The following is a 15,766-nucleotide window of genomic DNA, read 5'->3' as shown; positions in this document are numbered from 1 at the left end:
TAATTTCTGGTACAAAGAAGAGGGGTTTATGAAAACAGTGGAAGGGGCATGGCAAAACACTGTAGTGGGTAATCCAATGTTCATACTAATGAAGAAGTTGAAGATAACGAAGGGAGCCCTTATAACATGGAACCGTGAGAGGGTTGGAAATGTGGTGAGCAGAATAAAGGAAACAAAGCAGCAAATGGACACGATCCAAACAGAGTTACAAACAAAGCCCATGGACAGAGGACTCATTCTTAGAGAGAGAGAAGCAGTAAAGCACTATGTGCGAGCAGCTAAGTCAGAAGAGGGGTTTTATAAACAGAAATCGCGCGATCAAGACATAACTATAGGTGACAGCAATACTTCGTATTTTTTCAAATCGGTACAGGCACGCAGAGTAGTAAACAAAATAACATGTCTGGTTGATAGTGATAGGAATGTGATGCAAGATTTTGATGACATTGGAGCTGAATGTGAGCGATACTATAAGGAGCTATATAGTCCAGATCAGATGCAAGGGATGGACTTCAGTGTTTTTCAGGAAATAGGGCCACGGCAAGCAATACACAGCACAGATTTTGCGGAGTTACAAAAACCAGTTTCAAGAGATGAGATAATAGAGGCTCTAACAAACATTGGAAACGATAAAGCTCCAGGAAGTGATGGATTCTCTTCATACTTCTTCAAGTGCACATGGCGCGTCATTGGGGATGATTTTGTCAAGGCAGTTAGGAATTTCTTCATCTCAGGTCAGATGCTACAAGAAGCTAATTCAACCTGCATTACACTTGTACAAAAGGTGTAGAGTCCGTCAAGTTTGGGGGACTACAGGCCAATAGCGTGTTGTGGAGTGGTGTACAAGAGCATTACTAAAGTGATGACAAAGAGAATGAAACAGATTATGCCCAAAGTGATCAATTTGAATCAGTCTGCCTTCATCACAGGGAGAAGCATCCAAGATAATATTTTATTATCTCATGAACTAATGCATAACTATCACAGAATGAAACTCCGCCCGCGATGTGCAGCTAAAGTGGACCTCGAAAAGGCTTATGATACGGTAAGATGGGAAGCGGTGAGTTTTGCTACTGAAGAGAGTTGGATTCCCCGCATTTTATTGAATGGGTGAAAGTGTGTATGCAAACAGCTGGTTACTCTATAATGATTAATGGAGCACCATATGGATATTTCAAAGGCAGACGAGGGATAAGACAAGGAGACCCCATGTCTCCTTACTTATTTGTGCTAGTGATGGACTTATTCTCGGAAATCATGCGATCTGATGTCACTAATAACCAATTACCGCTACATCGAAGTGTATGAACCCAATGATTACACACTTATCTTTTGCGGATGATTTGGTGGCTTTTATGCATGGAGATACACAAACAGCTACAAAGCTCAGAGAAAATCTTAACACCTTTAGGGCATGCACTGGCCTTGAAGTTAATGTCCAGAAAAGTCAGATATTCTTTGCTGGAGTAGATGAGGTGGTTTGTACAGAGATTAAAGGAGTGTTACAGTTCCCAAAAGGAGAGTTACCAGTAAATTACTTGGGATTACCATTGATTACCACAAGATTGAGAACCACAGATTGCAGTCCGTTAATCTTAAAAGTTACAAGAAGAATTCAGAGTTGGAAAGGGAAGTCGCTATCATATGCAGGGAGATTGCAATTGATTAAAGCAGTTCTAAATAATCTAAGTGTGTATTGGTTTGCATCTTTTATTATACCTCAGAAGGCAATTGACGATATTAACAGGCTGTGCAGGAATTTTTTATGGACAGGGCCTGACTGCACGCAGTCACATGCATTGATAGGATGGGAAAGCATATGCTTCCCGTATGCTGAAGGTGGACTTGGCATAAGGGATCTCTCGAAGGTGAATCAGGCAAGAAATATGAAGAATATCTGGAAACTGGTTACAAAGGCAGATAACTTATGGGTTGATTGGGTGCACAAGAACCTAATCAAAGACAGAAACTTCTGGCAGCTGAAAGTTCCTAATGATTGTTCATGGGTTTGGAGAAATGTGCTTAAGGATAGAAAGGAAGCAGCTCAAGTGGCGGCACATCAAATTGGAGATGGCAAAAACACAAGTTTTTGGCTTGATCCTTGGCATCCGACTGGCATCTTAAGAGATAAGTTTCCGCAAGCTTTTATATACAGCTCCAGTGGACACCTTAATATCAAAGTATCTGAATTTGTAGTGCAAGGGGGATGGTACTTTCCAGAACATATTGAGAATGGGATACATGAGATTGTTAAACAGGCAAAGGATGAAATAGAGATAATGGGGGGAGAGGATAAACTGGTATGGACTGCAACGAGTCAAGGAGATTATAACTTGAGAGATACATATGAAGGTTTGCGAGGGATAAGGCAAACAGTTGCATGGCATCGAACGATTTGGTTTGCTAACCGAATACCGCGACATTCTTATATCAGCTGGATGGCGATGAACAAGGGACTCAAGACACTTGATAAGATGAAGAAATGGAAGAAAGTCACTTCTGACAGTTGCATATTGTGTTGGAGAGATGTTGAGACGGAAGAACACTTATTTCATGAGTGTACATTCTCTATGGCAGTGTGGTAGATGCTTTTAGAGAAAATGGGTTTTAACAGAGCAACAGCTGTGACATGGCGACAAGAAATTGAGTGGGTGCAGAGAGTTTCAGCAGGAGGAGGGCCAAAGCAAGATGCTATAAGGTTAGTATGGAATGCTTACATTTATTGGATATGGAGGAGTCGGAATGATAAGATATTTGAGAACAAACAGAGAGTAACCCAGCAGGTTGTGCAACTGGTGCTAAGTGATGTGAGGACGAAGTTGCAATCACTGGAAATCACGATGGAGGGTGGACCAGAAAAAGAACACTTTCAAAACACATGGAACTTGGAGGTTCTTACGAAACAGAGGAAACAGAGACACTGTAAGTGGGAACGAGCAGAGGCTGGGATTTCAAACTTGAATACAGACGGTACTTTACAAGGGCTTGTAGGTGGTTGGGCTGCGGTCGTACGAGATGAGCATGGGCAGGTCCAAGTAGCAAGTAAGGGAAGGGCCAGCAAGCATACTATTGCGCTAATAGAACTGCAAGGTGTGGAAAAAGGGCTCGAAATGGCTATAGCACATGGCTTTAAGCATATCAAAGTGCAAACTGATTCAAAAAATGTGATATCTTTTTTCCAAAATTAGAGGCAGTATCCGTGGCAAGCAGAAAAGATGATGCGGAATATTAGCAAGATGAGAGAGCAATTAGAAGTTTTTTCTATTACTCATGTATATAGAGAGTCCAACAAATTAGCTGACGCTATTGCTAGCACTATACCCACAGTTAGCTACACAGAGATAGTTCCTAGTTCATTCTCAGAGGATGTAAAGAAAATAATTTATGATGATGCTATAGGAAAACTATATGTAAGAATGTAACATGCTGATACTTTTCATTTATAATAAAAAGGGGTAGGGGACCCCGTTAACAACCTCGCTTTTCCAATAAAAAAAAAATGACTTCTAACCCTCCTTTCTTCTCTTGTGGACTCAATATGGAGTTAAAATCCCCCATTACTAACCATGGCTTTTGTATAATGCAAGATAAATCTATTACAGCTCTCCATAGTTCTCTTCTTTCATTCATATCCACACTTGCATAGACTATTGTGGCCACAAACTCCTCCCCTGATATCGTGGCCACTTCCATGGTTATCTGTTGATCATCCTTCCTCAATAAAGTTTCTGTATATACTCTAGGATCCCAACAAAACCATACTTTCCTCAAAACATTATGTGCATAGTTATCCTCCATTGCCCACTTGTTAAACGTTCTCTTAAACACTCGCTCTCTTTTTTCTTCTTTCACTCTTGTTTCCACTAACCCCATGATACTCAGATTGTATTTCCTGACCATATCCTTCACTTCTACTTGTTTGAAATTCATGTTGAATCCCCTCATGTTCCAGCAGCTGAGATGTGTACTCATTTGATAACATTTGGTTTCTTAGAGTGACCGTACTTGGCTGTCACTATGCTAAGTTTCCCTCCTTGAGTGGTATTTTTAGTGGCTGTAATTCCACTCATCTTGTTTCCTTTTGCACTACTTGTTTCTCCTTTGTTATTCTTCCCTTGTTCGCTTGGTAAGTCTGCCTCCCTACCTTCTGCTTTTTTCAGTTTGTTTCTTCTCCATGCTATTTCTCCCCCCCTCCTTTTTTTTTTTTTGAACGGCAAGCAGGGTTTTTACCCCTATTTTATTCATAATAAAATCATAGCTCAGTTACATTCTTACATATTCTTTGCCCGTGGCATCATCATATATAATCTTTTTTACATCTTCTGAAAAAGAACTAAGATTATATTCTATATAACTAACAGTAGGTAAGGTAGATGCTAGTATATCTGCTAGTTTATTTGTTTCTCTAAATACATGCATAATTAAAAATTCTTCTAGCTGTTCTATCATGTCATGTATCTCTTTCATCATGTGATGTGCCCCTCCATGGGTATGCTTGCGCTTTATCCTTCATGTAATGTTGTTACACAAGTCGAAATCGTTTTTATGCCTCATTCTTTGATATCCTTTTTGCAATCCAAGTCTCAGCCCTTGTTCAAGCCCTTTGCAATTCAATCAAGTCTATTGAATCATAGTCTGCTTTGCCATGTGTTGCTGCAACCACAACCCCATTCACATCCCGAAACACTGCTGCCCATCCTCCTTGACTTCCTTGTAGTGTGCCATCCGTATTCAGGTTGTATATGCCTTCTCCAGCTCTCTCCCAACAGCAGCGCTTCACCTTCCTTTGCTTCGCTCTCACTTGAATGTCCCATCTCTCCATGAAGCTGTTCCGTTCGGGCCCCTCCTCCATTTCAGCTTTGAGTGACTATAGTTTGATCTTAATGTCCCTTATGATCTCCTTCCCCACATGCTCTGCCACATTTTCTTTTTGCTGAAAAATTCTCTGATTTCGCTCCTGCCACACTTTGTATATGAAGCCAGTAAACACTAACCGAACTGCATCTTGCTTATAGCCTTTTCCCTTCGCCACCTTTTGTACCCATGCAATTTCTAGCTGCCATGAAGCAGCTCTCGCCCTTTGATAACCTGCAAATTTGAGTACATATTGCCATATAAACTTTGAGTAACTACAATCAAAGAAAAGGTGTCTCACTGTCTCTCTTTCCCTCCCACAGATAACACAAGTATCGTCTTGTACTATATTCCACTCCTTCATCTTGTCTAGTCTTTAATCATTCGCTCAGAGTTAGCCAAGCTGTAAACGAATGCCTCGGAATTCTGTTGGGAAACCAGATGATGCTATGCCATGTATTCAGTCTCTTTGTGTCTCTTACACTCTCATATGTGTCTCGAGTGTGTACTCCCCTTATCGGCGATTCCGGATGACTCTGTCCTCACCTCTGCCCACCTTAACCCCTTCTTCCATTTCGCTAATAATGTCTGGCATATGGACTTGTATGTTCCATGGTATATTCCAATGCCCATTTTCTATCAAGTTTGCGACTGATGCATTTAGATTACAAGTTGAATCATAAAGAAGAGATAATGGAAAAAACTCTTTCAGTATGCCCATCGGATGCCATGGATCCAACCAAAACTTGGTGTCCCTTCCATCTTCAATCTGATGTTGAGCAATGTGTTTCGCATCCTTCCTGTTCTTCAAGATATGACGCCATACCCATGAACAATCATTGGGTATCGCTAACTGCCAAAAGTTTCTGCCCTTTATCAAATTCAGCTTAACCCATTTTACCCATAGCGTCTCTTTCCCACTCACTAGATTCCAAATATGCTTTAGATTTGCTGCCATATTGGAGGGGCTGAGGTTTCGAATCCCAGGACCACCTTCTTCATAAGGGAAACACAAACTTTCCCAACTAATAAGTCATGGGATGTAGCACATTCCGGCCCCGACCACAAGAAGTTTCTGCACATTTGATTTATTGTATCTATTGTTTGTTGTGGCAACACAAAAGAGGACGTCCAGTAGATGCTCATGTTATTCAGTACTGCCTTTAACAACTGAAGTCTCCCGATATCACGATAGTCGCGGCCCCTTTCCATGCTTGTATCTTGGTCCTTACCTTTTCTATCAAGGCCACACAATCAGTATTCTTTAACCTCGTCTTTATTAAAGGTAGTCCCAGATATCTTACCGGCAACTCTCCTCTTTGGAACTGAATAATGCTCTCGACTTGTGTACATCTTGTCGCATCCATACCCGAGTAGAACATATTGCTCTTCTGTAGGTTAACTTGCAATCCCGAGCACTTTTCAGCTTGCTTTCGAGTTTTCTTCAGCCGCCAGATCTTGTTTCCAAGTCTCCATTCATGAATGCAATTAAATCATCTGCGAAAGATAGATGTGTGATGAGTGGATTCCTGCATTTATAGTGGAGCCTATATTCTCCTTCCTCCACTTTCCGTCTAAGCATTTGAGTGAAAAACTCCATGACTAGAACAAATAAATATGGTGACATTGGGTCCCCTTGCCTGATTCCTCTCTTTCCATTGAAATACCCGAAATGAGCTCCATTTAACATAATGCTGTATCTCGGAGTTTCTATGCATTTCTGAATCCACTGTACAAACTGTAAGATGACTCCAATTCTCGTTAAAGCAAACTTGACAGCCTCCCATCTTACAGTATCATAAGCCTTCCTTAGATCAATCATAGCTGCACATCTAGGTGGCCCATGATTCCGGTGGTAATTGTGTAGCAGCTCGTGTGAAAGCAGTATATTATCAAGAATACTTCTGCCCGAAATGAATGCTGACTGATTGAGAGATATTACTTGAGTCATGAAAACTTTCATCCTACGTGTCATGATCTTTGTAATGCTATGGGCCTGTAATCCCCCAATGAACTAGGCTTTGGTATCTTCGGAATCAAGGTTATACATGTTGTATTCACCTCCTGTAGCATCATACCCGACTTGAAAAAGTTCTTCACAGCTTTAACAAACTCATTTCCTATAATCCTCCACGTAGCCTTGAAGAATAAGGAAGAGAACCCATCACTCCCTGGTGCTTTGTCACTGTCTATACCTAATAAACATTCAATAATTTCATCTCTAGTGACCTCCTTTATCAGCTCCTCTTGAGTATTTTGATCCAACTACTCTACCTCAATTTCCTCTAACATACTAAAATCCATTTCCTCCATCTGGTCCGGACTATATAGGTCAGTATAAAACATCATGCATTCTTCCCCTATACTCTCTATTTCTTCCAGAACCTTTCCATTCCCATCTCTCAGGCAAGTAATTTTGTTTGTCATCCTTCTCACTTTTACTGAGTTAAAAAAATACTTTGTATTGCTGTCTCCAAGTGTCACTACCTGGTCCCTTGATTTTTGTTTACATTCATTCTCCTCCTCTATTACAGCTTTGACATACTTTCTTCTTATCACTCTTTCCTGTGTAATGAGTTCCTGGTTCAATGGCTGACTTTGTAGCTGAGTTTGTATTCCTTCTAGTTCTCTTTCCGCTTCTACTTTCCTTGTGCACGCCTTTCCTTTCTCTCTGTTCCAGCTTATTAGAGCATTCTTTACATTCTTCAGCTTCTTTGTGAACGTGTACATTGGGTTTCCTACCACTGAAAACCCCCATGCCTCTTTAACCACCTCAAAAAACCCCTCCTCATCAATCCAATAATTAAAAAATTGAAATGACTTTTTACACTGACCTTTGGTTCTTATCGTTTCCACTACCATTGATGAATGATCAGATGTTGCTCCTGGATTTTTAAAGGTCGCTTCTGTATCTCCAAACTCATTTATCCACTCCATATTGACCATGACTCTGTCTAGTTTCCTCCATAGCCTCACTGTTTGCTTATTACTCCATGTTAAGAAATTGTCGGAATATTTCAAATCGACTAGGCCAGCCATTATGACACAATGCATCAAATCTTGGAAGTGGTGCGGTCTTGTCTCCGTTCCTCCTACTCTTTCTTGCCCATTCATAACTGAGTTAAAATCCCCAATTACAATCCATGGCTTCTGTACATTACCAGATATCTGAATCAAACTCCTCCAGAGCTCTCTCCTTTTGTTCCTATCAATTGATCCATAAACCATTGTTATTACAAATGTTTTCCCATTCATCAGTTCAGCGTCCATGGTTATACTCTGTTCATCTTTCTCTATAGTGGTCATGTTACAATTATGTGGGTTCCAGTAGCACCATATCCTTCCCAGTTTACTATACTCGTAGTTATGTTCCGCCATCCATCCATTACAACAGCCATTAATGACATCTTGCATATTTGCTTGCTTCACTTTCGTTTCAATCATTCCAAACACACTTAATTCTTTCCGTCTTATCATGTCTTTCACCTCAATCTGCTTAAAAGCTTTGTTTAGGCCCCTTACATTCCAGCATCCTATACCAATCCCCTTGTTTCGTATTTCCCTTTGCTGGATACCACTAGCTTCCTGCTTTTTCTCAACCTCTGTTCCTTCTGCCCTCATCTTCTTTATTTCATTCCCTTCTGTCTCCACTCGTTTCCCAGTTTGTGGGTTGTCTTTCCCCTCCAAATTTCTGGCCTTACATCTGTGCTTCTTGTAAGGTCCCAGCCCTTATCATCCTCTACGATATGTACTTCATGGACTTCCTTACTTCCTGAGATTTCTGCGAGTTCTACCTTTTGTTCATCACTTTCTATTTGCTTCCCTTTCACTCCTTTATCTTCTTCCTTCCTGTCATTTTTTTCCTTTTGTAGCCATACTTTACTTGTATCTACTGTTTCTGTTTTCTCCTTCTTCGGGCATCTTTGGTTAGAGTGTCGGAAAACTTTACAACTCTCGAACTTTGGTGGTTTCCAATTATACTCAAAAGTCACTTTGTATGCTCTCCTTTGATCAAGTATCACTGGGATGTAATCTGGGAACACGCATTCTTTCTTGTGTATTGCAAGCTCACACGTAGGTGCATTCAATCTTGTGTTTTGCATTCTTTCTAACACAAGCTCGCTTGTAGGTACGTTCATTCAATCAATCGAGTGTTTTTCATTCATTCTAATGCAAGCTCACACGTAAGTGTATTCCATCAAGTGTTTCGCATACATTCAATCAATCAAGTGCTTTGCATTCATCCTAATGCAAACTCCCACATAGATGCATTTAGTCAAGTGTTTTGTATTTTGTCTGTGTATAAAGTGGGGTTATAGGGTTTGGAAGTTGTTCATCTTAGATCTATCTTAGATGATCTAGGTTAAGGTTTAGGGTTTAGAGGCTTAGTCCTTGTCTTACAAAGAACAGTCATTGATCCTTGAAGCCTTGGAGTGTTTCTAGTGCTTTTGAGTTTTTAGGCCCTTGAGTTCAGTTTTATCGTTGACTACGGCTTTGATCATTGACCGTTGACTTTTGACAGTTTTACTTTTTGGCACTTTTTCCCAGTTATTCCATGATGTCCCATGTAGGGTCCTTTTGTCTCCTTTTGGTTCTATAACACGCCTATTAATGTATTAGTTCCAGAATAGGGTTGTATCCGGAAGAAGTGATAAGAACATGAGTTTTCTTCAATCAATCAATCAATCCGGTGTTTTGAATTCATTATATAGCAAGCTTTTTTTTTTTTTTTTTTTTTTTGGTTGGTAAGCGAGGTTTTTAGAGAGGTCCCCTACCCCTTTTATTAGAAATAAAAAATTGTAAACAGCTTGTTACATTCTCACTCTCTCAAGTATTGCTTACCCCTTGCATCATCATATATAATTATTTTTACATCTTCTGCAAGCAAATTCGGTAATAATTATAAATAATTACATGATGGAATATTAGCTGCAATAGCATCAGCTAACTTATTAGACTCTCTGAATACGTGAAAAATGGTTATCTATTCAAATTGGGCTTTCATTCGCAAAATAGCCCGAACCATCTTTTATGCCTACCATGGGTGTCGGCCCCTCTCCTTTAAGAAGGCTATTACGGTTATTGAGTCAGTCTATTTTTGAAGTCGTCTTGTTCCTTTTGATAGCACCATTTTCATCCCCTGCTCCACTGGTTCCAACTCGATGAGGTCGATCGATGGCTTACTTGCTCTACCATGGCTAGCCGATAATACCCTTCATGAATCTCTAATCAATGCTGCCCAACCCCCAAGTTAACCTTGGAGTGTGCCATCTGTATTGAGGACATGAATTCCCAGTTCTGATTTCTGCCACCGCACAAATTTGTGCTTCCTTTGCTTTATTACTACCTCCACATTCCACTTATCAACTCAATCTCTGGCCCATATTCCATTTTTAACTCTATTGCCTAGGGCTCAACCCTGGACAGGCGGTGGAAACTGCCAAGCTGGAGTACGGTAGGGGCAGAGGAAATTTCCGGTGGAGCGGTGAAATGCGCAGAGATCGGAAAGAACACCAACGGCGAAAGCACTCTGGCTGGGCCGACAATCGACGAGAGGCGAAAGCTAGGGGAGGCGAATGGGATTAGATACCCCAGTAGTCCTAGTCGTAAACGATGGATACTAGGCGCCATTTGTCGTATCGACCGATGCAGTCTTTGTAGCTAACGCTGTTAAGTATCCCGCCTGGGAGTATGCGTTAGCAAGAATGAAACTCAAAGGAATTGATTTTTGGCCCCCACAAGCGGGGGAGCATGTGGTTTAATTCGATGCAAAGCGAAGAACCTTACCGAGGGGCTTGACATGCCGTGAATCCTCTTGAAAGAGAGGGTGCCTTCGAGAACGCGGATACAGGTGGTGCATGGTTGTCATCAGCTCGTGCCGTAAGGTGTTGGGTTAAGTCCTGCAACGAGTGCAACCCTCGTGTTTAGTTGCCACCGTTTAGTTTGGAACCACTGAGCGGTGCCGGTGATAAGCCGGAGGAAGGTGAGGATGACGTCAAGTCATCATGCCCCTTATGCCCTGGGCGACACCACGTGCTACAATGGCGGGACAAAGGGTCGCGATCCCGTAAGGGTGAGCTAACCCCAAAACCCGCCCTCGGTTGGATTGCGGTGCAACTTCGCTGCATGAAGTTGGAATCGCTAGTAATCGCCCGGTCGACCATACGGCAGTGAATTCGTTCGGGCCTTGTACACACCGCCCGTCACACTATGGGAGCTGGCCATGCCCGAAGTCGTTACCTTAACCGCAAGGGGATGCGAAGGCAGGGCTAGTGATTGGAGTGAAGTCGTAACAAGGTAGGCGTCTTTGGAAGGTCTTGGTGGATCACCTCCTTTCGGGGAGAGCTAATGCTTGTTGAGTATTTTGGTTTGACACCGCTTCACACCCAAAAAGAAGCGAGCTACGTCGAGCTAAGCTTGGAGATGGAAGTCTTCTTCGTTTCTCAATGGTGAAGTAAGACCAAGCCCACGAGCTTATTATCCTAGGTCGAACAAGTTGATTGGATCCCCTTTTCGTCCCCATGTCCCTCCGTGTGGCGACATGGGGGACGAAAAAGGAAAAGAGGAATGGGGTTTCTCTCGCTTTTGGCATAGCGGGCCCGATGGGAGTCCCGCATCGCGACGGGCTATTAGCTCAGTGGTAGAGCGCCCGATAATTCGTCGTTATTGCACGGGCTGTGAGGGCTCTTAGCCACATGGATAGTTCAATGTGCTCATCGGCCCCGACCCGGAGATGTGGATCATCCAAGGCACATTATGACATCCCTCCCACTTTACACCTCGGAAGGCATCATTCTTATTTCTTATAGAGAAGAGAGAAATGCGCTTTCACATCTTCTTAACCCGAAATGGCTGAGGAGAGGAAAGGTTCCCTTTTGAGGGTACTCCCGAACGATCCAGTGGAGACGGGGTGGGGCACTGTAGCTCGAGGATTAGAGCACGCGTGGCTCACGAACCACGGTGTCGGGGTTCGAATCCTCCTCGCCCACAAACTATGGAACTTTACCTCTGGGGGTAGGAAAATCATGATCGGAATAGCGGACCAAAAACTATGGAACTTGGGTGTGGGTCTTTTGTCGAAATGGAATGCTTTTGCTGTTTTATTTATCGCGAAGTATATTACCATTAAATATGGTATTCCGTATAAAGAATCGGCATATTTTTGTGTTTTTACTCCCCAGAACTCTTCCTCGGCCGGGCTTGGGCTGAATAGCGAACAAGTACAAGTATTAGTAGCATAGCAAAATCGTTACTTCGTCATTAATATGTTTGCTCGCGGTAATTGTGGCCTCTCGGGAGAATCGATGACTACATCTTTGATGCACTGCTAGTACATCTGAGAATTCTTAATTGGCTAGTTGTAAATAGCCCTGGGGCTATGGAACAAAGGATTATCCCGGATCTACACCGAGGTATTGACGGCGATTCTCAAATATTGCAGAACAGAATGTGATACGATGAGATAGAATGCAATAGAGACAAAGACATGGAACGGGTTACCTACTCCTAACGGTCAAAGCGAGCCCTTTCATTTTGAATTCTTATTTTGAATTAAAGAATTCAAAATGAATCAAATCTCCCCAAGTAGGATTCGAACCTACGACCAATCAGTTAACAGCCGATCACTCTACCACTGAGCTACTGAGGAACAACGGGAAATTAGATCTCATAGTTCTCAACCCATGACCACTATGAGCCCGAAGCTTCCTTCGTAACTCCCGGAACTTCTTCACAATGGCTCCATTCCATGCCTCATTTCATAGGGAACCCCAAAGTGGCTCTATTTCATTATATTCCATATCCCAATTCCATTAATTTAATATCCCTTTGGTGTCATTGACATAAGAAATGTCGTTTCTAGCCTATCTATTTTGCCAAAAGGAGACAAAAGGATCCTAAAAGGGACATCATGGAATAACTGGGGAAAAGTGCCAAAAAGTCAAACTGTCAAAAGTCAACGGTCAACAATCAAAGCCATAGTAAATGATAAAAGTGAACTCAAGGGCCCAAAAACTCAAAATCACTTGAAACACCCCAAGCCTTCAAGGATTAATAACTAAACCCTTTGTAAGACAAGGACTAAGCCTCTAAACCCTAAACCCTAGCCTAGATCATATAAATTAGATCTAAGATGAACAACTTCCAAACCATATAACCCCACTTTATACACCGACAGAATGCAAAACACTTGACTAAATGCATCTACGTGGGAGTTTGCATTAGAATGAATGCAAAGCACCTGATTGATTGAATGTATGCGAAACACTTGATGGAATAAACTTATGTGAGCTTGCATTAGAATGAATGAAAAACACTTGAATGATTAAATGAACGTACCTACAAGCGAGCTTGCGTTAGAAAGAATGTAAAACACAGGATTGAATGCACCTACGTGTGAGCTTGCAATATAATGAATGCAAAACACCGGATTGATTGATTGATTGTAGAAAAGTCATGTTCTTATCGCTTTTTTTGGATACAACCCTATTTTAGAACTAATACATCAAATGGCGTGTTTTAGAGCCAAAAGGACCTAAATGGGACATCATGGAATAACTGGGAAAAAGTGCCAATAAGTAAAACTGTCAAAATTCAACGGTCAACGATCAAAGCCATAGTCAACGATAAAAGTGAACTCAAAGGCCCATAAACTCAAAAGCACAGGAAACACTCCAAGTAGGGCTGGCAATGGGTTGGATCGGTCCGGATATATGCAAATCCAAAACCGATCCGCTTTTCAACAATACAGACCCAGAACCGGACCCGACCCGAATAGATATTTGAGTTAGAGAATCAGAACCGAACCAAAAACTTCTTTTTGATTCCGGATCCGATCCGTTCCGAACCAATAAGCTCAATTTCAACCCGATGAATCGAGTTTTTTTTTATAATTAGATCATAATTTTCATTATATAAATATTAAATAATTTTTTTTGCTAAACACAAAAACAAGATACACAAATCCAAAAGGCATAATGAATGATTTGAAATCCAAATTTGTAAAGGGGGATTTCCCTTTAGATAGAAACCATATTTTAATTATGTAAAAAAATATCGTAATATTACATATGTATTTGACATATCTTATTTTGGAACTTTAAATATTGCAATATTGCATAAGGTAATAGAAATATATGGTGGAGAAAAATTATGAAGAATAAGACTAAAAGTTTTAATCGGATCATGCCCATAACGGTTCGGTACATACTTAATCCAGAACCAATCCAATAAGAGTCCGGTTCTGATGTTCAAGACCCAGAACCGGTCCAATATGCTAACTACCTGTCTCAGACCCGCTTTTATTGGTTCGGACCGGATCGGGTATCGATTCTTATCCGACCCATTGCCAGCCCTAACTCCAAGGCTTCAAGGATCACTGACTAAACCCTTCGTAAGACAAGGACTAAGCTTCTAAACCCTAAACCCTAACCTAGATCATATAAGTTAGATCTAAGCTGAACAACTTCCAAACCATATAACACCACGTTATACACGGGCAGAATACAAAATACTTGACTAAATGCATCTACGTGGGAGTTTGCATTAGAATGAATGTGAAACCCTTGATTGATTTAATGTATGCGAAACACTTTGTGGAATACACTTTTTTTTTTTTTTTTGGTTGATAAGCAAGGTTTTCAGAGAGGTCCCCTACCCCTTTTATTGAAAATAAAGTTGTAAAATAACTTGTTACATTCTCACTCTCTCACATATTGCCTACCCCTAGCATCATCATCTATAATACTCTTTACATCCTCTGTAAATAGGCTTGGCACTAATTCTATGTAATTACATGGCGGTATATTCGTTGCAATAGCGCGTCGCAAGTTTATTGGACTCCTAAACACATGAAAAATGTTAAACTCTTCAAAATGGGCCTTCAATCGCTTAATGGCCCGAATCATGTTCTCGGCCTGCCAGGGATACTAACACATGTCGTTTAAGAATGCTAAGACACTCATGGAGTCTGTTTGCACGAGAATTCTTCTTATTCCTTTAGTCATCGCCATTTTCAATCCCTGCTCGGCGGCTTCCAGCTCGATAAGATCGATCGTGTTCTTTGATGATCTGCCATGGCTCGCCACTATAACATTCCCTTCATTATCACGAATCACGCTGCCCACCCCCTATAGTGAATCTTGAAGTGTGCGCCCTCGTGTTGAGAATATGAGATCCATCTTCTGATTTCTGCCATTGAACTAATTTCTTCTTCCTTTGCTCAATATGCACATCAACATTCCGGATATCGGTGAACCTTTCCACTTCCGGTCCGTTATTCATCTTGATTTGTATCACCTTCGGTTTTGATCGACATCACCGATCGAACTTCGAGCTATCTATTTGAACATTCAACGCCTTTATTATCAAATATCCTATCATTCCTCGATTTCCATATCCAATAATTGAAACCATTCCACATTAACCTCATTACATCATGCTCTATTCCTTTCCCCTGCGCTACAGATGCAATCCATAAAATTTCCCCTTGCCATGTGGTTTCTATTGTCCTGTGGTATCCCATTTTCTGAAGTAGAATTCCCCATAGGGATTGTGGTATGAGACACGAGTGGAATAGGTGTTCCACCGTTTTACTTTCTCTCCAGCAGAATATGCAAGTGTCTGAGTCCACAACCTTCTGTGCTTTCATTTTCTGCAGTGTTTTAAGTCCCTCACTAAGTGCCATCCAGCTGATAAAAGAATGTCTAGGTATTTTTTTTGTAAACCATACCAGTTTGTGCCATTGAACTTCTTGCCTCATACCTCTTAGACTATCATAAGTATCCTTCATATTGTACTCTCCATGTGTTGCTGCAGACCAAACAATGTTATCCTCATCACCCATTATCTCCACCTCATTTTCTGCTGCATCAGTAATCTCACTTATGTGACGTCTGACATTGTTTGTGAACAC

General features: G+C 41.3%; 2 protein-coding genes and 1 non-coding gene across 3 annotated transcripts; 1 reads left to right on the top strand and 2 right to left on the bottom strand.

The window, feature by feature from the left end:
* Positions 1-2,600: 2,600 nt before the first annotated feature.
* On the top strand, positions 2,601-3,188 carry LOC147473358 (uncharacterized). The gene has a single exon (XM_086587552.1). It carries the CDS (start codon positions 2,601-2,603, stop codon positions 3,186-3,188), a length of 588 nt encoding a protein of 195 aa, XP_086443678.1.
* A 1,679-nt stretch (positions 3,189-4,867) lies between these two features.
* On the bottom strand, positions 4,868-5,812 carry LOC147473357 (uncharacterized). Its single transcript, XM_086587551.1, has 2 exons — positions 5,401-5,812; positions 4,868-5,088 (listed from the first exon to the last, which is right to left on the bottom strand). The coding sequence occupies exons 1-2, from the start codon at positions 5,810-5,812 to the stop codon at positions 4,868-4,870; spliced, it is 633 nt and encodes a 210-aa protein (XP_086443677.1).
* A 6,618-nt stretch (positions 5,813-12,430) lies between these two features.
* Positions 12,431-12,502, bottom strand: TRNAN-GUU (transfer RNA asparagine (anticodon GUU)). The gene has a single exon. It is a non-coding gene; the product is annotated as a tRNA-Asn (tRNA).
* Between the last annotated feature and the right edge of the window lie 3,264 nt (positions 12,503-15,766).

The sequence above is a fragment of the Coptis chinensis genome, unplaced genomic scaffold, assembly GCF_015680905.1.
Source record: "Coptis chinensis isolate HL-2020 unplaced genomic scaffold, ASM1568090v1 utg270_pilon_pilon, whole genome shotgun sequence".
In the NCBI taxonomy this organism is placed as follows: domain Eukaryota; kingdom Viridiplantae; phylum Streptophyta; class Magnoliopsida; order Ranunculales; family Ranunculaceae; genus Coptis; species Coptis chinensis.
Note: the sequence above shows the minus strand (reverse complement) of the source record. Positions and strands in the feature narration are given on the sequence as shown.

Bases quoted from the DNA above. Each gene is read 5' to 3' on its own strand.
- LOC147473357 (XM_086587551.1), bottom strand. From the start codon at position 5,812: ATGGCAGCAAATCTAAAGCATATTTGGAATCTAGTGAGTGGGAAAGAG. The intron at 5,089-5,400 runs GTGAGGACAGAG...TCAAATTTGCAG, and splicing joins AGGGGTTAAGGTGGGCAGAG to GTTATCAAAGGGCGAGAGCT.
- LOC147473358 (XM_086587552.1), top strand. From the start codon at position 2,601: ATGGGTTTTAACAGAGCAACAGCTGTGACATGGCGACAAGAAATTGAG.